Below are 25491 nucleotides of genomic sequence, written 5' to 3' on the forward strand. Positions count from 1 at the left end.
TTAAGTTCCTTACAATTCCGCATTACTAAAACCCATGAGCTAAAGCTGTCTTGTTGGCTAGTCATCTGCAATATACTGGCTATAAATTCATAGTTAAATGGAAACAAATAGAACGTAAATATAACTCCTTAATAGTTTATCCGTTATCCAGCCTTGTCAGAGTCATAGCATGTGTGTACTATACTTAAGTATCATCAATTTGGTTGCGTTTTAGCTATTCCTGTTGCAGAACAAGCACGTCTGCATAAAACGCCACAAAACAAGCTGGTTTTATTCAGCCATTGATTAGACAAGCCATGGGCATTAATGGATAGCCTTTAATAGTGCTGCCTTACAAAGATAAACAGCGACAAAGACAGTTAGGATAATTTACACGGCACTTACAGCACTAGTATACAAATAAATCTGGGAAATTCCTGCACTGTTGCTTTTGCAAAGATGACAAACACAAGCACAAATGCCATTATCATCGATCTGAGGCTTTTATTACAAACTTCCTGAAGGTAACAATTCTATGTTCCTTCTGATGGAAAGAAATACATTAACATGTAAATAGATATTTGGTTCAGACTAAACTTAATCTTGGACATCAAGACAGGATATTTTTCTCCTAAAATTATGCTTTATTTTAATGTTGAGCAATGGCTGCCATGACAGCTTTAAAGGGGTTTGAGTCACAGAGAGGCCTTTCAATGACAACTTCAAGGTTGTTCTTCTGTTTGAAGTGAAATTAGGTTAGTTTCACTGGGTCATTATAGCAGAAATGAGATAGTGCACATATAATTAGAGAGAGGGAGGGTCGTTAACAGGATATTGCCTTCAGTGCCTGCTGAGGTGTTGCATAAGAACATTCTGATGAGAAGAACCATATAGACACTTGAGTGTCTGTGGAGCAGCTTTGATCACTATCGCCTTGAGTAGCAGCAGACGGCAATGCTTGTTAATCACGCACTAAACACACGGCTTGCAACAAGAGACTTATCGAGTCCTCTTGATCACGGGATGCATTTCAACAGCAGAGCTGAGATTTTGCTTACTGTTGAATTTCAAGCAATACTGTTCTGGGGACTAGCGAGCGGATTGCATTAAGAATTGGCCAGTACAATGACATGCCACTGCTTTTAACCCCCAGACTGGGGAAAGTAAGAGAGGGAGAGGAAAGTGCTCCAGTTCGACTCTGTAACAAACCATGGCCATCTGTCACTAATGGTGTTAGAGAACCATAGAGAGGCGACTTGTAAAAATGCATAAACGTTAAGTAAAGAAGGTTGAGCAATATGGGCTGCGATTTGAGAGGAGGCAGTGTCAAAAGTGAAAATCTCAGAGATAATGGAGGCCCATAATGGAAACATAATGGGCTTAGTGTCACAGTTGTGCAGACATGCCCGGGGAGCATGCCGTCACCGACTACTACTCCAACCCGATCAGGATTTAGGAAATTACTGGAAGATGGGCGAAACATCCTTTTGAAATATACCGACAGCATAATTCCTGGTTGTGTGGGGAATGCATAACAATGCTCTCTCTCTCTCAGTGATACCGCAACAGAGCAGACTGTCTGGGCTGGACCATCTCTGTTCTGTATGCTGGGGCCATGGTGACAGACAGCAGTCAGCCGCAGCAGGAATCTTTTTGGTGACTGTTATTTAATGCCTCGTGTTCAGAGAGGGATTACAGCATGTCCCCATTGTTTGTTCAAATGTGCATTAGCTTCTTTATCAAGCTGTGGTTAAGAGCTGAGATTCCAGATTTAGTATTCTCATCAGGTGGGAGGGAGGGAGGGGGTGCCAAAGAGACTGCTCTGATCAGAAGAGCTTACGAAAAACTAAAGCAGATTTGGAGGCAGCCCATGTGTTGGCTATTTGGAGAACATCCAAATATATCTTAAGTGACATAATAGAGGGTGTGGGTATGTGGGGTGGACCAAGGGAGACAGAATGTGCTCAGTGGACAAAGGGTTCACTCAAATGAAGAGGCCTGGCCAGGCAATTTGATCTGTGTGCTGCTATGGTTACGTTAGTTATCATGGAATAACTTTTACCTAGATTTCTCCATGCTCCATCTGAATATAAAATTGCATATTCTAAGTTTATTTTTGGACAAATATAGGTTAAATTTGTATTTTTCTTGTCCAGTTCTATATATGCAAAGATGATACCAACTAAAATGCTAAATAAGCAGTCAGACTAGATAGGTAATAACAGGTAGAAGTGATTCTTTTTTATTTTTTTACCAATATACATAAGCTCTCCAAATGTCTTTCAAATATAAAAAAATAATAATCAGGAAACACAAGACAAGTGAAGGTAACACAAAATCCGAAGTGTCATCAAAGGAGGTGGTCTGAAAAAGTCAGAGAGAAACTCATTTTTTTAATAGCGATGATGATGGATGCATTCCTTGGAATGGGACATGATAGATGATGAAGTGGTGGGTTGCACTTTCAGATTGGGATGACCATTACTGAGAGAGCTGGATGCTAGGTCTAGGGTGGGGTGGGGTGGGCAGGAGGGGAGGGGGTGGCGAAGCTGGGCCTAGCCCTTGGGGGCAGTGTACTGGCGCAGCAGTGAGGAGATGGTGCTGGATTCAGTGACCTCCTCGGGCAGAGAGCCCTCCTGGTCCTTCATGGAAGGGTCTGCCCCAGCCTGTAGAAGCAGTTCCACTATGTCAGCAAACTCACACGCAGACGCTGCAGGACAGAGTGGGAGAGGGGGGGGCAGAATAACAGAACAGGGAGCGAGAACAGAAGGAGAGAGTGTGGGGGTGGGGGCACAGCACAGCAGGGTGAGAGAGAACGAGAGAGAGAGAGAGAGAGAGAGAGAGGGCAGAGAGAGAGGAAAGCGATATCATTGTGATGCACTTCAGAGGTAAAAGGATCCAGGATTGACTACACAGGTAACATGCCATGAAAGCATCCATTTCCATATATCATTCTGGGTGGTATGACAAGACAGGACATAGTAAATCTCATTGTTCTGACAGCAACTTTAATACACACTTATCTGTATATCTTACAGTACCCAAATTACTAATAGAAAAGGATAGGATCACCTTTAAATATCTCCTCGGTCACCTGAGGAGACATGATGCACACAACTATGTCTAAACACAGCCTCTAAGCATTGGTGTTTATATTCCTGTTTTAACCTGAGTGCAGGAGTCAATGAAAAGCTCATATGGAGGCCCATTGACATTTCCCTGAACCTGTGGTTGGCTGAAACACTCAATTTGTGCCCGATTGGCAATTTGTGTCCCACTAAAAGGACTCACAGGCTAGGCTACGATATGAGGAGAGGGCTTGCATTTTCTTAACTCAGTTAGCGAGTCACAGCGCTGATGCACCTAGATTCCTCTGTGCTCAGAGTGCTTTTCTCCGCCAGTGTCAATCGCTCTCTCCTCTTAAAAAGACAGCCCTCCTGCTCTTGTGTGATGGGCTGATGTCAGCAGGAATGGCTGATTGACAGCAGGCCCTTTTAACCTCCAGCCCAGAGGTGGCTAAAGTGTCACCCGTTCTCAGCAGGGAGAAAAAAACAGCCTTGGTTATGTCAGGTTCAATAATTTTTTATTCTTCTAAATTGTATATATTTTTTTTTGGGCTGCGTGCGCCGTGTGGGGCCTTGGCCTGTAAAAACCCTCATCCCCCCGGGAGTCGTTGAGAAGGAGAACAATTTATAGTGTGCAGTAAACCCTCCATTAATCATTTGCCAGCCACTGTGGCCCTGTGCAAAGAGAGGTGGAAATGAATTTTCATTCTCTGCTATTTGTCTCCAAGAGTTCATCGCTTATGTTTATTAGTCATTTTTTTAAGCCCAATCCTCCTGTCCCTGCCTGGGTCCCCAGTGGTGTGTGGTCTACTGTACGCCAGCCACGTGCCCAGTCCCCACCCTGTAGTCACCCAGCCCAGCCACGTGCCCAGTCCGCACCCTGTAGTCGCCCAGCCACATGCCCAGTCCCCACCCTGTAGTCACCCAGCCCAGCCACATGCCCAGTCCCCACCCTGTAGTCACTCAGCCCAGCCACGTGCCCAGTCCCCACCCTGTAGTCACCCAGCCCAGCCACGTGCCCAGTCCCCACCCTGTAGTCACCCAGCACAGCCACATGTCCAGTCCTCACCCTGTAGTCCCCCAGCCCAGCCACATGCCCAGTCCCCACCCTGTAGTCACCCAGCCCAGCCACGTGCCCAGTCCCCACCCTGTAGTCCCCCAGCCCAGCCACATGCCCAGTCCCCACCCTGTAGTCACCCAGCACAGCCACGTGCTCAGTCCTCACCCTGTAGTCCCCCGGCACAGCCACATGCCCAGTTCCCACCCGGTAGTCCCAGAGCCCAGCCACGTGCCCAGTCCCCACCCTGTAGTCCCCCAGCCCAGCCACATGCCCAGTCCCCACCCTGTAGTCACCCAGCACAGCCACGTGCTTAGTCCCCACCCTGTAGTCACCCAGCCCAGCCACGTGCCCAGTCCCCACCCTGTAGTCACTCAGCCCAGCCACGTGCCCAGTCCCCACCCTGTAGTCACCCAGCCCAGCCACGTGCTCAGTCCCCACCCTGTAGTAACCCAGCTCAGCCACGTTCCCAGTCCCCACCCTGTAGTCACCCAGCCCAGCCACGTGCCCAGTCCCCATCCTGTAGTCACCCAGCACAGCCACATGCTCAGTCCCCACCCTGTAGTAACCCAGCCCAGCCACGTGCCCAGTCCCCACCCTGTAGTCACCCAGCACAGCCACGTGCTCAGTCCCCACCCTGTAGTCACCCAGCACAGCCACGTGCTCAGTCCCCACCCTGTAGTCCCCCAGCCCAGCCACGTGCCCAGTCCCCACCCTGTAGTCACCCAGCCCAGCCACGTGCCCAGTCCCCACCCTGTAGTCCCCCAGCCCAGCCACATGCTCAGTCCCCACCCTGTAGTCACCCAGCACAGCCACGTGCTCAGTCCCCACCCTGTAGTCCCCCAGCCCAGCCACATGCCCAGTCCCCACCCTGTAGTCACCCAGCCCAGCCACGTGCCCAGTCCCCACCCTGTAGTCACCCAGCCCAGCCACGTGCCCAGTCCCCACCCTGTAGTAACCCAGCCCAGCCACGTGCCCAGTCCCCACCCTGTAGTCACCCAGCACAGCCACGTGCTCAGTCCCCACCCTGTAGTCACCCAGCCCAGCCACGTGCCCAGTCCCCACCCTGTAGTCACCCAGCCCAGCCATGTGCCCAGTCCCCACTCTGTAGTCACCCAGCACAGCCACGTGCCCAGTCCCCACCCTGTAGTAACCCAGCCCAGCCCAGCCACGTGCCCAGTCCCCACCCTGTAGTCCCCCAGCCCAGCCCAGCCACGTGCCCAGTCCCCACCCTGTAGTCACCCAGCCCAGCCGGGGGCCAGATGGTGTCCCCACACACACACACCAAGGGCTCAGAGGACATGGGGGCCGCCCATGGGAGGGGGTATGGAGAGTCTGAGGAACACTGTTGATTTCCTTGGGGAGACCTGGTGATTATTACACACCGCCACTCCATACGCACAGACACACACACACATAGACCATAGATTAGACACAAGCACATGAACACACACAAGCACATGAGCACACACACAGAGATGGAAAGAGGGAGGGATGAAAGAGACGCTGATGGATGAAAGGCACCTTAGATAGAAAAAGCAGTAAAAGAGGGAGAAGAGAGGGGGATGAGAAAGAGCGAGAGAGAGTGAGACAGATGCAGGGCCAAGAGAGCAGATGGTGCATGCTTTCCCATCCATCACCATACAATTGTGGACACTCATAAACAGAGATGCAATTTACAGTACATGTACAGACAAACAACCATTCATACACAAACATAGCCTATATACACATATTCACCCAGAAATCTAGATGACATTCTCTGATATCTGGAAGCTTTTGGTTTATGACAACTACTTACCATAGTGTAGTGCTGTCTGGCCCTCGTCATCCTGCGAAAATAGAGTGAGAAATGTTAAGAAACCTGAGGAGAGCTAAAGACAAACAAGTCTAACTGGCAGACCCATAACACAGTAATAGGGACAACATTTTTTTTCATAGAGACAATAACCATGGCTCTGTTTGACAAAGAACAATGAAAGAACCGTAGCCTTGACAGTTGTAAAGTTCTTACTTGTGGCTTGCAAACTTTGCAGTTGAGAAAACTATGGTATTATTGACGAAATCAAAAACCCAATGATTTCACCATAAAGGGGATTATGTGAAAAGATTAAATATTGATCTCAACCTGAGCGAACAATTAAACCTTTCAACTTGGGAGAGACTCTATAGCGACCTGAGCCAGTGGAACCAATGGCATTAGCCCAGTAGCTACCCCTGAGCCCTGGCTGAGCCGTCCCTGCCACAGGTTAACACACTGTGGCCAATGGGCCAGGAAGAGAAGGCAGACCTCCGTGCTCAACAGGCTCTGAGGTAGGGTGACACGGCCAGGGTCGAGGGACAAAGCCTGGGCGTCTCTCGTCCTTGTCCTGGGGTGAGAACGTGCTAAATGCATTACCCACGGAGGCTGTACCGTCACACAATGGTCTTAGTACAAAGGAGCAATCTGCCCTGAGCACGGCCACCGTTTGGGACAAATTGAAGTGGTATCTGTGGTCTGTGTCCTGGAGCGGGGGTGTATGAGGCCGGGAGTGAGACGGGGAGGGGGTCGGTGTAACACTGACACAGTGTATGACACGCATCATCAAGGGGGACTCATCTCTTAATTACCACTCCAGCGTGCCTTTTCACCCCATAATGATGACAAACTGCAATACTGTTGTCACCAGCAAGCCACAGGATCAGATGGGAACAATTAGAATACCTGCAGTCACTGAGCTAACTGGTTGTTTCTTTAGTAAGGTCTAAGGCTGTCAAAACCTGAATATCAGCATCCAGCATAGATGCAGGATCATCCTTTCTGCTACTTACAAGATAGAACGATCATACAAGGCAGCATGGAATATATAGTCAGGTCCAGAATTATTGGCACCCTTGATAAAGACAATTCCCTATTTCTTCTCAAATAAGTTGAAATGTAAAAAAAAAAACTTTCGGTCTTCACACCTTGTTATTGGTTTTTCAACATTCCAGAAGCAATATTATTTCTGTAAACTTAAGTTTACAATTTTATTTAGAAAATAAAGAAAGACAAATGACATTGGCACCCCGGAGCTTGTACTTGGTTGCAAAACCTTTGGACAAAATAACTGCAGAGTAATGCTTCTTGTAACCATCAATGAGCTTGCTGCACCTTTCTAATGTCAATTTGTCCCACTTCTCAGCAGCAAACTGCTCTAATTCTTCAATGTTTAAGGGGTGCCTTCCACCAACAGCTGTTTTCAGATCTCGCTATAGGTTTTGGATGTAATTTAGATCTGGACTCTTCGCTGACCACGCCAGAACAGTCCAGCATCTCTTCTTGAATCATTCCAGGGCGCTTTTTATGTGTGTTTGGGGTCGGTGTCTTGCTGGAAGACCCACAACCTTCAATTGAGACCAAACAAAATTTCACTTAGGGCTCCCAAAAGTCCAGGGCTGGCTCTGACTGCATGTGTGGGTATGGATATGGGTAAGCAGATGAGTTCAGATTTTTGTGTTGCCCCCACCCCCATCAAATTTGCCCATCCCTGGTCTAGTGGGTCTATTGGATGTGTTAACTTCATGCAGGAGAGATGCAGCCATGATGATACCCACTGACAGACAGGCAGGCAGAGAGAGAAAGGCAACAAACAAACAAACAGGTAAGACAGTGAGAAGTGCCTCTCCAAGCTCATAGAGTTCATTTGATCTCTGATGAAATTATAGCATCTTAAGTCTAGTGGGTGAATTGTATGTGTTAACTTCATGCAGGAGAGAGGCTGCCATGATTATATTTAATTTTAGAGTGGCGATTTATTAATTTCTGTTGGACCTTTCAAGCCTACCTTAAAAAAAAGTTTTAAACAGATTTTAACTGTGTATGTTGCTGTTTATTATTACAGTATACTAACTGTATTATAAGTTGAAAATATGACGTTAAGTTTGAAACCATACAGTATGTAGAGCTGCAGTAGTAATAACCTAACATAGGGGAAGTGAGTAAAATACTAGGAAATTAATCATACAGTAGCAGAGAAAAAGTACAAAATGTTTTTTAAATGAAATATATCCACATTAAGTCACACTGGTATTCAGTACAGTATGAATGGTCATGGCCCTTAGACTGATTGGACTGTATCAGTGTAAGTGCCCCTTAATTTAAAAAAAAATAATAATAAAAAATATATAATATATAAATATATATACATATATATATTTCACCTTTATTTAACCAGGTAGGCCAGTTGAGAACAAGTTCTCATATACAACTGCGACCTGGCCAAGATAAAGCCAAGCAGTGTGACACAAACAACAACACAGAGTTACACGTGGGAAACAAAAGTACAGTCAATAACACAATAGAAAAATATATATACAGTGTGTGCAAATTGTAATGGATTTGACTTGAGGTTATTGTTTGTAGGGGTGCCAGGTAGGTGGTGCCTACCAGAGAAAATATTGATTTCTCCTTTTGGTTTGGGAGGGAATGAGTCCCGTCTGGTCCGTCAAGTCTACACCAATACAAAGGACTCATGTAAAAGTCAGGATGGACATACACTTTTCATAAACCCATAAAACATTGGAAATAACTTCAAATCAACTGTATTATTTTGCGTGGGTGGTATTACCAACATAAATGATCACACACACATAATAATATAACAAATAATGAGCTCTGGTTCCTCCAGAAAAGTCCTGTACCTCGGGCCTAAAAGAGTCCAGCCCGGTAAAGGGGTTCAGGGAACTCAAGTGACCTTAGTCACGCAATGTTTGTCCATTCATACAAGTGTAGCGTAAACCCAGTCTCTTTTCATACAATCAAAATATCAAACTCTTTAGCCACACAACCGTAAAGAGAATCAAATCTCAATACGTCTTCAACTACAACTGACCACATAAATCATCACGGTATACATCACACCAAAACAAATGAAATGCGGTATACAAAAAGGTTGTAGTCAGACGGTCAGTCAGATAATCCAATCCCCCAACAGATCTCCAGCGGAGAAAGGCCACGAAGAACAATGGAGATGTGTAGTCCAACGGAAGCAAAGAGTGGATCAGATCCTGGATAAACTTGCTACTAGGCTACAAAGCACACTTTTAAATACAACAAAACAAATGGAATAAAGAAGTTCGGAACTGAGGGTTGAACACATCCTCATTCGTGTCTCCATCACAACCCCACTTTTGTGCAGCTGATGCTGGCTATTTAACTGGGAAATAAAGGGGAAGCGCACTATTGGAAGGAGAAGTACTGAGACGGTTCAGACCAATTCAGGGCCGTCACACTCCCCCTCCCCTGGAAAAAGCCGACCATTGCCCTGGAAGGCACATCTTGGTCTGGGAAACCAAGAAAGGTCTCATAATTTTCCTCTACAAAAATATTCATGACTTTCTGGCGCTCACGCTCCTCAGCTGAGGGGTAACAGACCTTAAGGCGTGAGACTTCTGCATCTGGGAATCCGAGAAAAGTCTCATCACTTTCCTCTTCAAAGATATCCAGGACCTTGCGGCGGTCAATCTCCTCCAATTCCTCAGCCGAGGGGTAATAGGCCTTAAGGCGTGAGACATGGACAACGCGCATATCTTCACCTGTGTCCTCTTTCACCACTCGGCAGTTCACAATATGGTCCTTGCCATTTAGGAGTGAGCTTGGACGAGAAGAATTGCTCAGCTTTTGAGTAAGGATGAGAGCGAAGCCACACCCGATCACTAACCTGGAACTGCATGTCTCGTCTCTTCTTATCATAATTTCTCTTCTGCTTGAGTTGAGCCTGGATCATGTTCTTTGAGACAAGAGCTCTCAAGTCATGGAGATGGACTACCTGGTCATAGCAAGCAGCGTCTGGAGTAACCTGCTGGGGCTGTAGCACCATATCCAAGCGTCCTCGGAGGGGACGACTCAGGTTCAGCTCTGCAGGGGTGACTCCAGTGGACTCCTGCACAGCAGAATTCAGGGCAAATCGAAACTCGTGAAGGTGCTTGTCCAAGTGTTTGTGCTGGGTCCCTACATAGGAAGCAACCATTGTCTTCAAAGTTCGATTAACTCTCTCAGTGAGGTTGGTCTGTGGGTGATAGGCCGTGGTCAACTTCTGTCTCAGGTTCCATCTTTGGCAGGTCTCCTCAAACGAGATCAGAGACGAATTGGGAACCTCGATCAGACAGGATGTAATCAGGCACTCCCCACGAGTCAGGATCTCTTTCGTGAGGATGTTAGAGACGGTCCTTGCTGTGGCCTGACGCAGGGCAAAGAGCTCCACCCACTTGGAATAGTAATCAACAAAAACAAGCATGTACACATTCTGATTGGAGCTTCTAGGAAATGGACCCATCAAATCCACTCATAACATTTCCCAAGGTCGGGTAACCACCATTTGCTGCAACTTGCCAGCAGGCTTTCTACCTTCTGGTTTGTACATTTGACAAACCTGACAGTTTCGGATGTGTGACTTCACATCCATGCTCAGATGTGGCTAGTACAGTAATGCTTGCAACCGCTTGTAGGTTTTGAACCTGCCCAGATGACCAGCTAACGGGTCTTCATGGAAATGTTGCAGTAGTTGAAGGCGTAGAGGTTCAGGTATGTACATTTGGTAGAGTGTTCTGTGAGGTAGTTGTACAACTCGGTAGACTTTGTCTTCAATGATGGTCGGCTTGGTGGTAGGATTGACCATCTTTTCTCCATCTTCCAGGATAGTCTGGTACAAAGCCTGTACTTCTGGATCATCCTGTTGGGCTTTCCATATGGCCTCATCAGAGATGGGAAAGTCCGTTTTGGGTGAGTCTCGACTGCTAGACAGGACAGTAGCACATGTAAGATGAGTGCCACCATTACCACCAGCAGGAGCTCTGGATAAGGCATTTTGGAACAGTGTTGTATTTTCCTTTCCTGTATTCTACTGCAAAGGTGAACTCTTGCAACCGTAGAGCCCATCTGATGAGTCTGGTACTTGGTTTGTTGGTCTTGAACACCCACACAAGGGAGGAATGGTCAGTGACCACAGTGAAGTGTCTTCCCTCCAGGTAGTACCTTCCCATTTCCAAAGCCCAGACAACTGCAAGGCACTCTTGCTCGGTTGTGGAGTAGTTCTGTTCTGCTCCATTCAATGTCCAACTGGTGAACGCTAGCACTACTTCACTGCCAAGTCCAGTTTGTTGGACTAGGACAGCACCAAGTCCAACATCACTTGCATCAGTGTAAACAACAAAAGGGCAGTCAAAGTTGGGATGACCCAAAATGTGAGGTGTGACGTGGTGTCATTTCAGGGTTTCCTGCCGTCCATCGGAATTTCGCTCCTTTTCGATTCAATTCGTTGAGTGGTTGTGCCACCTGGGAGAAGTTCGACACAAACCGATGGTACCATCCAGTCATCCCAAGGAACCGTTGAAGGAACTTGAGTGTGGTTGGGACAGGGAAGTCTTGTACAGCCTTGGTCTTTTCAGGATCCACACGAATGCCGTCAAAAGACACAATATGGCCAAGAAACTCCAGGGAGGTTTGGCAGAAGTTGCTCTTCTTCATGTTCAATGTCAGACCAGCTTCTCTTAGCTTGTCCAACACTGCTTGAATATCTTGAAAGTGTTGTTCTCTGGTCTGGGAGTAGATAATTATATCATCCAGGTAGACGAAACAGATCTTCCCTTTGAGCTCACCTAACGCAATCTCCATGAGTCTTCGGAATGTGGCAGGTGCATTCTTTAATCTAAAAGGCATCACCTTAAAGGAAAACAAGCCCTCAGCACAGACAAAAGCAGTCTTGTCCTTGCTTTCCTGGTCCATCTCAACCTGCCAATAGCCACTATTGAGGTCAAGGGTAGTGAACACAACAGCGCCAGACAATGACTCCAGGATCTCTTGGATGGTGGGAAGAGATAAGGCATCAGTCTGGGAAACATTGTTGGTCTTCCCACAGTCCACACAAAATCTAAGACCCCCAGTCTTTTTTGGGATGAGGACAACAGGAGCAGCTCAGGGAGAGGAGGAACGTTCAATTAGATCTTGTGTCAACATATCATTAATGAGTCCCTTTTGGGTTATTAGCTTCGCTGGGGGCAAACGATATGGCTTCTGCTTGATCGGCATTTCCTGTGTAAGGAATATTTTGTGCTTCAGGAGCCCGGTGCGTCCCAGCTTTGAAGTATATACATCAGAGTTATTATGCAGCTGTTCCAACAGCCTTAACTCCTCTGGCTGTTCCAGCTGAGCTCTTCTCACAGCCTGTAAAAGGAAATCATCAGAAGGATTATCAAGGGTTAGTGGTACCGGAGCCATGACAGAGAAGACTGCCACATTTGAACCCCAATCATACAACTTTGTAGCTTCTGATTGTAAGAAATGCTTCTCGCTCGGATTGTATGGAAACCAGTAGCAATTGTGTGCGATATTAATCTGGACACCACTGAACTACATTAAATCAATTCCCAACACGACAGGAAAAGCAAGGTTCTTGTTATGTAGAATAACTGAAGGAATCATATAGGAGCAGTTACACAGGCGGAACTCCACCTCACTCCATCCAAGTGGTCGTTTAGCCTCACCATCAGCCAGATAGAGTGGACCTTCTGTCCACGGCTTCAAGTTGTATTGTGGACCTTTAACCTCCTTCCACAGTTTCTCATTGAACAGTGTGTAGGATGACCCGGTGTCCAGGATGGCTCTTCCTGTCCACGGGCCTATGGACAGGGGTAACACCACTTGGTGCGGTATTAACTGAAAGGAAGGGGATGTCGACGGGGGGCGTAGGCAGTGACTCTTGGGGTTTCAGCTCTGACCAAAGCACCCAGAGTAGGATGGTCGATCCTGCGAAGGGAGTTAGGTGTGTTGGCCTGTTGTGATTTGTGGTTTCTGGAAGGGTTTACTTGATACTGACTTGGACATGTGGCTGAAGAATGTCCCTTTTGGCTACATCTCCAACAGAACATGGGAGGGGTCTTGGCTGGAGACTCTGGCTGTTGTTGATGGTCTGGCTTGGGTAACTGTTTGGGTGTCTGTTTCTTTCTCTGTTCATATTGCTGTTGGTTGGCTTGGTGGTAGGATTGACCATCTTTTCTCCATCTTCCAGGATAGTCTGGTACAAAGCCTGTCCTTCTCGAACTGCTGTCCCAGTCGAACCAGCCCATCGGCAGTGGTGACTCTTTCTCGGAGTTGACTGGCTAGTAGTGGGTTGATGTTCTTCAAGATCAACTTAATGACCTCTTCCTCCTCAATGCCAGGTTTCCACCTTCTGCACAGGGAGTGGTAACCGTATGCAAAGTCACGGATACTCTCTTTCTCTCTTTGCACTCAATTCCTGACTCTGTCTGCCAGCTCATCGGTGTAGTCCTCAGACAGAAATGCAGAGGAAAACTTGGCCTCAAAGTCAGCCCAGGAGGTAGTGGTGAGATGTGCCACATCCCACCAGTCTCGAGCTGTCCCATGCAACACATTCCTCAATGTGGCAAGTGGTTCTTCGTCAGCCAGGGGATTGAGGGCAAGAAAATCACAACACTTTCCAGATATATTAGCGGATCAGGACTGTCATCCCTTTTCCCAAAGGTGGGAAATTGCAATTTAATGGGCATCGCCCCCACATGACGTCTACTCAAATCACCATGAACAAAAGAGCTAGGAGGGATTGAGGAAGTAGAGGGTGAGGGAGTTATCAGACCATGAAAATGAACACCAGGATGCATGGTGGATTGCATCCTGTAAGGGGTGGCTGCAGCATGGCCTTGTCTTGGCTGTTCTGAGGTTCCAGCTTGGCCCTCAGTGGTCTGAACAGAAGTGGACACCAGAGAAGCTCTGTGCAAGGAGTTGTGCCTAATGGAGGCCATGTCAACAGACACGTCATCCAACATTTTAACACATTTAGAGAGCTCTGTCTGCAAGTGGTCTACAGTGTTAACCAGAGGAGAAAAAAAAACAGAATTAACGTCCTTGAGGACCTCAGTGTGATGACGTTGCAGGCGCCACTGGAGAGTAGCAGTGAGTTGGTTTCGTTGGTAGTCAAACTGCCTGTCCATGGCACCAGTAATATCCCATCTTCCACTCTCACTGAGCTCTGTCAGCGTGTGGGTTAGAGTGCTAAGTGAGTTTCTGAATTCCATGGCACTCTGTTGTTGCTCTTCACTCAGACATTTGAATTTATGGTGGATTAGAGTTTGAAGATGTTGTTGAGTCCGACGAATATCAAGGATGTCACCTTGAAGTTGTAAGACTACAACCTCTGGAGATAAACCAGACAATGGAGGAAGGTTGGGTGTCAGAGGGTGGGCTAGCTCAGTACTTCCACAAAGATCCATGTCAATAAGTGAGTTACTAGTTAGACCTGTGGCCTGTGGTCCAGACCGAGCATTCAGATTCCCAGGGCTCTGGCCCAAATCAACTCCATTATCTCCATTCACATTATGATTTGTATTGTCAGCTGGATGGTCAGAATGACCTTGTGTATTCCCATTGACAGGTATGATATGGATGAGCACATTTTCTTGAGGTGAATCCATTGTTTTAATTCCACACAAAAGATTTGCTTTGTTTATTTCTCAATGTTGAGGTCCCATCTGGGGTGCCATTTTTTATGTAACGGTTTTAACTTGAGGTTATTGTTTGTAGGGGTGCCAGTAGGTGGTGCCTACCAGAGAAAATATTGATTTCTCCTTTTGGTTTGGGAGGGAATGAGTCCCGTCTGGTCCGTCAAGTCTACACCAATACAAAGGACTCATGTAAAAGTCAGGATGGACATACACTTTTCATAAACCCTTAAAACATTGGAAATAACTTCAAATCAACTGTATTATTTTGCGTGGGTGGTATTACCAACATAAATGATCACACACACATAATAATATAACAAATAATGAGCTCTGGTTCCTCCAGAAAAGTCCTGTACCTCGGGCCTAAAAGAGTCCAGCCCGGTAAAGGAGTTCAGGGAACTCAAGTGACCTTAGTCACGCAATGTTTGTCCATTCATACAAGTGTAGCGTAAACCCAGTCTCTTTTCATACAATCAAAATATCAACTATTTTACCACACAACCATAAAGAGAAACAAATCTCAATAAGTCTTCAACTACAACTGACCACATAAATCATCACGGTATACATCACACCAAAACAAATGAAATGCCGTATACAAAAAGGTTGTAGACAGTCGGTCAGTCAGATAATCCAATCCCCCAACAGATCTCCAGCGGAGAAAGGCCACGAAGAACAATGGAGATGTGTAGTCCAACGGAAGCAAAGAGTGGATCAGATCCTGGATAAACTTGCTACTAGGCTACAAAGCACACCTTTAAATACAACAAAACAAACGGAATAGAGAAGCTCCGGAACTGAGGGTTGAACACATCCTCATTCGCGTCTCCATCACAACCCCACTTTTGCACAGCTCATGCTGGCTATTTAATTGGGAAACAAAGGGGAAGTGCCCTATTGGAAGGAGAAGCACTGAGATGCTTCAGACCAATTCAGGGCCATCACAAAATGGAGTAAGGAGGTAAGGCAATAAATAGGCCACAGTAGCGAAGTAATTACAATTTAGCAAATTAACACAAGTGATAGATGTGCAGATGATGATGTCCAAGTAAAAATACTGGTGTACAAAAGAGCAAAAAAAGTAAATAAAAACAATATGGGGAAGAGGTAGGTAGTTGGATGGGCTATTTACAGATGGGCTTAAAGTTAGTGAGGAAGACATAAGTCTCCAATTTCAGCAATTTCTGCAATTTGTTCAAGACATTGGCAGCAGAGAACTGGAAGGAAAGGTGGCCAAAGCAGGTGTTGGCTTTGGGGATGACCAGTGAGATATACCTGCTGGAGCGTGTGCTACGGGTGGGTGTTGCTATTGTGACCAGTGAGCTGAGATAAGGCGGAGCTTTACCTAGCAAAGACTTATAGATGACCTGGAGCCAGTGTGTTTTGCGACGAACATGTAGCGAGGGCCAGCCGGCAAGAGCATACAGGTCACAGTGGTGGGTGGTATATGGGGCTTTGTTGACAAAACGGATGGCACTGTGATAGACTGCATCCAGTTGAGTAGAGTGTTGGAGGCTATTTTGTAAATTACATCGCCGAAGTCGAGGATCGGTAGGATAGTCAGTCATCGCAAGAGCGACATCGTTGACATATACAGAGAAAATATTCGGCCCGAGAATTGAACCCTGTGGTACCCCCATAGAGACTGCCAGAGGTCCGGACAACAGCCCCTACGATTTGACATACTGAACTCTGTCTGAGAAGTAGTTGGTGAACCAGGCGAGGCAGTCATTTGAGAAACCAAGGCTGTTGAGTCTGCCGACAACAAGTGATTGACAGTCGAAAGCCTTGGCCAGGTCGATGAAGACGGTCTTTTATCGATGACGGTTATGATATCGTTTAGTACCTTGAGCGTGGCTGAGGTGCACCCGTGACCAGCTCGGAAACCGGATTGCACATCGGAGAAGGTACGGTGGGATTCAAAATGGTTAGTGATCTGTTTGTTAACTTGGCTTTCGAAGACTTTAGAAAGGCAGGGCAGGATGGATGTAGGTCTGTAACAGTCTGGGTCTAGAGTGTCACCCCCTTTGAAGAGGGGGATGACTGCGGCAGCTTTCCAATCTTTAGGAATCTCGGACAATACGAAAGAGAGGTTGAACAGATTAGTAAAAGGGGTTGCAACAATGGTGGCGGATAATTTTATAAAGAGAGGGTCCAGATTGTCTAGCCTAGCTGATTTGTACGGGTCCAGATTTAGCAGATCTTTCAGAACATCAGCTATCTGGATTTGGGTGAAGGAGAAGCTGGGAAGGCTTGGGCAAGTAGCTGCGGGGGGTGCGAAGCTGTTGGCCGGGGTTGGGGTAGCCAGGAGGAAAGCCGTAGAAAAATGCTTATTGAAATTCTCGATTATCATAGATTTATCGGTGGTGACAGTGTTTCCTAGCCTCTGCAGTGGGCAGCTGGGAGGAAGTGCTCTTATTCTCCATGGACTTTACAGTGTCCCAAAACTTTTTGGAGTTAGAGCTACAGGATGCAAATTTCTGTTTGAAAAAGCTATCCTTTACTTTCCTATCTGACTGAGTGTATTGGTTCCTGACTTCCCTGAAAAGTTGCATATCGTAGGGACTATTCGATGCTAGTGCAGTATGCCACAGGATGTTTTTGTGCTGGTTGAGGGCAGTCAGGTCTGAAGTGAACCAAGGGCTATATCTGTTCTTAGTTCGACATTCTTTGAAAGGGGCATGCTTATTTAAGAGGGTGAGAAAATTACTTTTAAAGAACAACCAGGCATCCTCTACTGACGGGATGAGGTCAATATCCTTCCAGGATACCCGGGCCAGGTCGATTAGAAAGGCCTGCTCGCAGAAGTGTTTTAGGGAGCGCTTGCAGGTGATGAGGGGAGGTCGTTTGACCGCGGGCCCATAACGGATGCAGGCAATGAGGCAGTGATCGCTGAGATCCTGATGGAAAACAGCACAGGTGTATTTGGAGGGCAAGTTGGTCAGGATAATATCTATGAGGATGCCCATGTTTACAGATTTAGGGTTGTACCTGGTGGGTTCCTTGATAATTTGTGTGAGATTGAGGCCATCTAGCTTAGATTGTAGGACGGCCGGGGTGTTAAGCATATCCCAGTTTAGGGCACCTAACAGAACGAATTCTGAAGATAGATGGGGGGGCAATCAATTCACATATGGTGTTCAGGGCACAGCCCCTCTGCAAGGCCTCCTTGTAAATTTGTGTCTGTATAGCTCTCAAAAGTTACTCGAAAATAGCACTTAAAACCTGTTTTTCAAACAAATATTGGCCAAAGAGCTTCCATGTCATCTGAATAGCACCGCCTGGAGTTCAGAATAGCAGATGAAGGATATCAATGACTTGGAAAGATTGATCTGGTCTACTCCCAATAATGTTTACATACTGTTATTACCCACTTTACAATATACTGTACTCTAGTAAAGGCTCATCCTATATAACTACTGGTCAGGGTTGTGGCGTAATGGATTATATGTAATGGATTACAAAAAAACTAACTGTAATCCGTTACGTTACCAGCAAAAATATTGTAATCAGATTACAGATACTTTTGAAAAACTAGATGATTACTTCGAGGATTACTTTTAAATTCAGAAAATATGTTTGCAAAAAAAATCTTTGACACTTCAGTTTTCTCAACGACATTCAAACCAGAATTGAAAAAAAGGCGCAAATTTAAATTTGTTCAATGTGAGCGAGTCAGACTATAATTCAGAGACCACTATGATGACACACCAAATGTGCTTGATGGATTGCGGGAAAAGAGCAGGAATAAGCTTTTGTAGGCTACAGTCCAAGCTATGTCTTCCAATGGTGTGACCGCTGTCGGCATCCAAAGGTTATCCAACTTGAATAAACGCTTGGAGGTAAGGATGACAGCAGTGGTGTAGTCTACGGCGATACGAATATCACTTATTATTGATATCTACATAGCAGCGGTGTGATTCACATCAATGCGCTATCTCATTTAGCTATTTGCGCCTAAGGATTGTGGTTGTTCTGGATGGCTGTTCAAATATAAATGTGTATTTGAACCCCATAATGGTTGAATTCAAGAAGTTTAAGCAGCATATCAATCATTGTTTTTGAAACCAGTGGACAGCCAGTGAAAAATGCGCTCTAGCAACAGCTGCACAGTGAGGATCACACAGCCTATGGAATAAAAGTTAGGCTTTTATTGCTCAATCTAATTCACGTTGATAAAAAAAAAATCCATAGGCCGAATGGACATATGCTCAAACTCACACACTTTTGATAGAATTAAAAGGGGCAATCTGTATTTGCTACATCCATTTTTGGATGTGCATGTGTCCGTCCATTAGACCTATGGATTTTTTTATCAGCATATAAACTCAGCAAAAAAAGTAACGGCCCTTTTTCAGGACCCTGTCTTTCAAAGATAATTCGTAAAAATCCAAATAACTTCACAGATCTTTATTGTAAAGGGTTTAAACACTGTTTCCCATGCTTGTTCAATGAACCATAAACAACTAATGAACATGCACCTGTGGAATGGTCATTAAGACACTAACAGTTTAAAGATGGTAGGCAATTAAGGTCACAGTTACGAAAAACTTAGGACACTAAAGAGGCCTTTCTACTGACTCTGAAAAACACCAAAAGAAAGATGCCCAGGGACCCTGCTCATCTGCGTGAACGTGCCTTAGGCACACTGCAAGGAGGCATGAGTACTGCAGATGTGGCCAGGGCAATAAATTGCAATGTCCGTACTGTGAAATGCCTAAGACAGCGCTACAGGAAGACAGGACGGACAGCTGATCGTCCTCGCAGTGGCAGACCACGTGTAACAACACCTGCACAGGATCGATACATCCGAACATCACACCTGCGGGACAGGTACAGGATGGCAACAACTGCCCGAGTTACACCAGGAACGCATAATCCCTCCATCAGTGCTCAGACTGTCCGCAATAGGCTGAGAGAGGCTGGACTGAGGGCTTGTAGGCCTGTTGTAAGGCAAGTCCTCACCAGACATCACCGGCAGCAACGTCACCTATGGGCACAAACCCATCATCGCTGGACCAGACAGGACTGGCAAAAAGTGCTCTTCACTGACGAGTCGCAGTTTTGTCTCACCAGGGGTGATACTCGGATTCGCGTTTATCATCGAAGGAATGAGCATTACACCGAGGCCTGTACTCTGAAGCGGGATCAATTTGGAGGTGGAGGGTCCGTCATGGTCTGGGGCGGTGTGTCATAGCATCATCGGACTGAGCTTGTTGTCATTGCAGGCAATCTCAACGCTGTGTGTTACAGGGAAGACATCCTCCTCCCTCATGTGGTACCCTTCCTGCAGGCTCATCCTGACATGACCCCCCATAATGACAATGCCACCTGCCATACTGCTCGTTCTGTGCGTGATTTCCTGCAAGACAGGAATGTCAGTGTTCTGCCATGGCCAGCTAAGAGCCTGGATCTCAATCCCATTGAGCACGTCTGGGACCTGTTGGATCGGAGGGTGAGGGCTAGGGCTAGGGCCATTCCCCCCCAGAAATGTCCGGGAACTTGCTGGTGCCTTGGTGGAAGAGCGGGGTAACATCTCACAGCAAGAACTGGCAAATCTGGTGCAGTCTATGAGGAGGAGATGCACTGCAGTACTTAATGCAGCTGGTGGCCACACCAGATACTGACTCTTAGTTTTGATTTTGACCCCCCCTTTGTTCAGGAACACATTATTCCATTTCTGATCGTAACATGTCTGTGGAACATGTTCAGTTTATGTCTCAGTTGTTGAATCTTATGTTCATACAAATATTTACACATGTTAAGTTTGCTGAAAATAAACAATGTTGACAGTGAGAGGACGTTTCTTTTTTTACAGAGTTTATATCTCTCAATGAGCTCAATCAGTCCTCCATGACAACAAAATCATAAACAACAGAGTAAGGCTGGCTAATAAATCCTTAGTTTTGGGGTTATGCTCAGGTAAAACAATTTGGCTAATCTATACTTCCATATTTCCAAGTCCTATTCTTGAAGATCAAGAATTCTGTTTTTAATGTAAAGATATAATTTACATAACCAACCCATAAAGTAAAATGTAACGTCCATATATGGCCAGCTATGTAAACTTTAACATTGATTTATCCTGCAATAGATATCGTTCAATTGGTAACATACATTGTTGTCTTCTTCTAATGCCTCTTAAGGGGAAAGTAATCTAAAAGTAACTTAATGTAATCAGATTGCGTTACTGAGTTTGGGTAAGCCAAAAGTTACGTGACCGATTACAATTTTGGACAGGTAACTAGTAACTGCAACGGACTACATTTAGAAAATAACCTATCCAACCCTGCTACTGGTGTATACACCTTTTCTATTCACATATTGTCTATACTGTCAATATACACCATTAACATACAATGCCAGTCAAACGTTTGGACACACCTACTTATTCAAGGATTTTTCATTATTGTAACAATTTTTTACATTGTAGAATAATAATAGTGAAGACATCAAAACTATAAAATAACACATAAGGAATCATGTAACCAAAAAAGTGTTAAACAAATCTTGATATATTTTAGATTTTAGATTCTTCAAATAGCCACCCTTTGCCTTGATGTCAACTTTGCACACTCCTGGCATTCTCTCAACGAGCTTCACCTGGGCATGCTTTTCCAACAATCTTGAAGGAGTTCTCACATATGTTGAGCACTTATTAGCTGCTTTTACTTCACTCTGCGGTCAAACTCATCCCAAATCATCTCAATTGGGTTGAGGTCGGGTGATTTTGGAGGCCAGGTCATCTGATGCAGCACTCCATCACTCTCATTCTTGGTCAAATAGCCATTACACAGCCTGGAGGTGTGTTGGGTCATTGTCCTGTTTTAAAACAAATGATAGTCCCACTAAGCCCAAACCAGATGGGATAGCGTATCGCTGCAGAATGCTGTGGTAGCCATGCTGGTTAAGTGTGCCTTGAATTCTAAATAAATCACAGACAGTGTCACCAGCAAAGCACCCCCACACCATCACACCTCCTCCTCCATTCTTCACGGTGGGAACCACACATGCAGAGATCATCTATTCACCTACTCGGCGTCTCACAAAGACATAGCGGTTGGAACCAAAATTCTCAAATTTTGACTAATTTCAACCGGTCTAATATCCATTGCTCGTGTTTCTTGACCCTATCAAGTCTCTTCTTCTTATTGGTGTCCTTTAGTAGTTGTTTCTTTGCAGCAATTCGACCACGAAGGCCTGATTCACGCAGTCTCCTCTGAACAGTTGATGTTGAGATGTGTCTGTTACTTGAAGCATTTATTTGGGCTGCAATTTCTGAGGCTGGTAACTCTAATGAACTTATCCTCTGCAGCAGAGGTAACTTTGGGTCTTCCTTTCCTATGGCGGTCCTAAAGGGTCGCTACTTTGAAGAATCTCAAATATAACATATTCTGATATGTTTAACACTTTTTTGGTTGCTACATGATTCCATGTGTCATTTCAAAGTTTTGATGTATTCACTATTATTCTACAATGTAGAAAATAGTAAAAATAAAGAAAAACCCTGGAATGAGTAGGTGTGTCCAACCTTTTGACTGGTACTGTACATTTATTTATATTCCTTCTATCCATTCAGCCATGGGGTTTTGTACTGTGTATTTAAGTATTGTATTTTGTGAAACATCACAGCACAGTCAAAAAATATATGGCAAATAGAAATCAAAACTAAATGGTTTTCAGAGATAGATGTGAGGGGTTGAGGGTAGCTGAAGGATGGGACTAAAAACAAACAAAAGATAACTATTGTAAAATATATGTATAAGCTGGAAGTAAAACCTAAGTGTTGTTGTCCATTAGTTTACTCCAATTAGGGGAGGGGTGGTAGGAATCAAATCACATTTTATTGGTCACATACACATGGTTAGCAGATGTTATTGCGAGTGTAGCGAAATGCTTGCGCTTCTAGTTCCGACAGTGCAGCAATATCTAACAAGTAATCTAACAATTCCACAACAACTACCTAATACACACAAATCTAAGTAAAGGAATGGAATAAGAATATATAAATATATGGATGAGCAATGACTGAGCAACATTGGCAAGATGCAATAGATGGTTTAAAACACAGTATATACATATGAGATGAGTAATGCAAGATATGTAAACATTATTAAAGTGGCATTATTAAAGTGACTAGTGATCCATTTATTAAAGTGGCAATGATTTCAAGTCTGTACGTAGGCAGTAGTCTCTGTGTTAGTTATGGCTATTTAACAGTCTGATGGCCTTGAGATAGAAGCTATTTTTCAGGTCTCTTGGTCCCAGCTTTGATGCACCTGTACTGACCTTGCCTTCTGGATGGTTGCGGGGTGACCAGGCAATGGCTTGGGTGGTTGTTGTCCTTGATGATTTTTATGGCCTTCCTGTGACATCGGGTGCTATAGGTGTCCTGGAGATCAGGTAGTTTGCCCCCGGTGATGCGTTGTGCAGACCGCACCACCCTCTGGAAAACCCTGCGGTTGTGGGCGGTACAGTTGCCGTACCAGGCGGAGATACACCCCGACAGGATGCTCTCAATTGTACATCTGTAAAAGTTTGAGGGTTTTAGGTGACAAGACAAATTTCTTCAGCCACCTGAGGTTGAAAAGGCACTGTTGCGCCTTCTTCCCCACATTGTCTGTGTGGGTGGACCATTTCAGTTTGTCCGTGATTTGTACACCGAGGATCTTAAAACTTTCCACCTTCTCCACTGCTGTCCCGTCGATGTGGATAGGGGGGTGCTCCCTCTCTGCTGTTTCCTGAAGTCCACGATCATCTCCTTTGTTTTGTTGACGTTGAGTGAGAGTTTGTTTTCCTGACACCACACTCCGAGTGCCCTCACCTCCTCCCTATAGGCTGTCTCCTCGTTGTTAGAAATCAAGCCTACTACTGTTGTGTCGTCTGCAAACTTGATGATTGAGTTGGAGGCTTGCATGGCCACGCAGTCATGGATGAACAGGGAGTACAGGAGAGGGCTGAGCACGCACCCTTGTGGGGCCCTAAAGTTGAGGATCAGCGAAGTGGAGATGTTGTTTCTTACCTTCACCACCTGGGGGCGGCCCATCAGGAAGTCCAGGACCCAATTGCACAGGGCGGGGTTCAGATCCAGGGCCTCAAGCTTAATGATGAGCTTGGAGGGTACTATGGTGTTGAATGCTGAGCTGTCGTCAATGAACAGCATTCTTACATAGGTATTCCTCTTGTCCAGGTGGGATAGGGCAGTGTGCATGTTAACACATTTAAATGTCTTACTCACGTTGGCCACGGACAAGGAGAACCCACAGTACTTGGTAGTGGGCCGCATCGGTGGCACTGTATTATCCTCAAAGCGGGCAAAGAAGGTGTTTAGTTTGTCTGGAAGCAAGACGTCGGTGTCCGTGACATGGCTGGTTTCGGGGAAAATAATAAAGGAAAATATATTTAAAAAATATATATATACTGTACTCATTCAAGGGTTTTTCTTTATTTTTACTACTTTCTACATTGTATAATAATAGTGAAGACATCAAAACTATGGCATAACACATAAGGAATCATGTAGTAACCGAAAAGTTGTTAAACAAATCAAAATATATTTTATATTTGAGATTTGTCAAAGTCGCCACCCTGTGCCTTGATGACAGTTTTGCACATTCTTGGCACCAAACTTTACAGTTGACACTATGCATATGGGCAGGTAGCGTTCTCCTGGCATCCACCAAACCCAGATTCGTCCGTCGGACTGCCAGATGGGAAAGCGTGATTCATCATTCCAGAGAACGCGTTTCTACTGCTCCAGAGTCCAAAGGCAGCGAGCTTTACACTACTTCAGCCGACGCTTGGGATTGCGCATGGTGATCTTAGGCTTGTGTGCGGCTGCACGGCCATGGAAACCCATTTAATGAAGCTCCCGACGAACAGTTCTTGTGCTGACGTTGCTTCCAGAGGCAGTATGGAACTCGGTAGTGAGTGTTGCAACCGAGGACAGACGATTTTTACAGATTACTGTTACAGTGCTATTTGGGTTATCAATTGGATTTGTTCCGACATTTCAAGATATTTTTTATTTTATTTAATGCTCTGATTATTTGTGTACTTGTTTACATTACTGCATTGTTAGGAGCTGTAACATACTGTAAGCATTTCGCTGCACCCACTATAACATCTGCTAAACTGTGTATGCAGCCAATAAACTTTGATTTGTGTGTTCTCCAATCTCATAAAACATTTTAGGAATAAAGTATTGCTCGAGTATTGAAAACAGGGCTGCCAATAATGTTGACCCCAATCTTTGAGATTTTGTTTTATTACTTTCCGATTTTTTTGTTGTTGCATACAATATACTGTTGCTCAGTATTTGTATAATTTATTTTATACAGTATTTTTTTCTCATCTTTATCAAGGGTGCCAATAATTCTGGACCTGACTATATGACTACAAATGTATGGGTTTAAGTACAGGTTCAATTGCGTCCAACATTTAAATCAGTTCATTCAAAATTGATCCTTACTTGAAAAGCAACAAACAAAGTGTTCCACTTTCAATATCAGTAAATCCTCTATTTCTTAGACTTTGGCCCTAGCCATTAACCACTGAGCACAACTATTAGTAGAACCAACCCAGTGTCAGACAGAGACTGTTAAACCATCCCAGAGCATGAGGGGAGATCTCCTACACTGCCTGGTAAAGGCTCTCTCTAACGAGCCCAGGGATCCTATTGTTTGCCCTGAGCAGCACCACTTCAGGGGCCTGCTGATTCCATTAGAGAGTTCAATTCCCCCAAGATGGATAGAATACTGATGCAAATGCCCTCAACCATAAATGGTCGAGAGGGATACAGTATTTTCTTATGGTCTGTCCCTATGACAACGTTGAGTATTCAGTACAATGTGAGTGTTAGGTTTATTCAGCTAAAGCTGAAATAAATCATGAATGGGTATTAATCCCACTTGA

General features: G+C 45.2%; 1 protein-coding gene across 2 annotated transcripts in view; it reads right to left on the reverse strand.

Moving 5' to 3' along the window:
- Positions 1–2195: 2195 nt before the first annotated feature.
- Positions 2196–25491, reverse strand: part of acbd6 (acyl-CoA binding domain containing 6) — a 74363-nt gene continuing 51067 nt past the window's right edge. For both annotated transcript variants that reach the window (XM_014216695.3, XM_014216696.3), the window contains 2 exons: positions 5903–5933; positions 2196–2689 (listed from right to left, as the gene is read on the reverse strand). In XM_014216695.3, coding sequence (XP_014072170.1) covers positions 2535–2689; positions 5903–5933 — 186 coding nt within the window. In that variant the 3' untranslated portion in view covers positions 2196–2534. The remainder of the gene's footprint in view (positions 2690–5902; positions 5934–25491) is intronic.

The sequence above is a fragment of the Salmo salar genome, chromosome 10 (genome assembly GCF_965601325.2).
Source record: "Salmo salar chromosome 10, fSalSal1, whole genome shotgun sequence".
Classification (NCBI taxonomy): domain Eukaryota; kingdom Metazoa; phylum Chordata; class Actinopteri; order Salmoniformes; family Salmonidae; genus Salmo; species Salmo salar.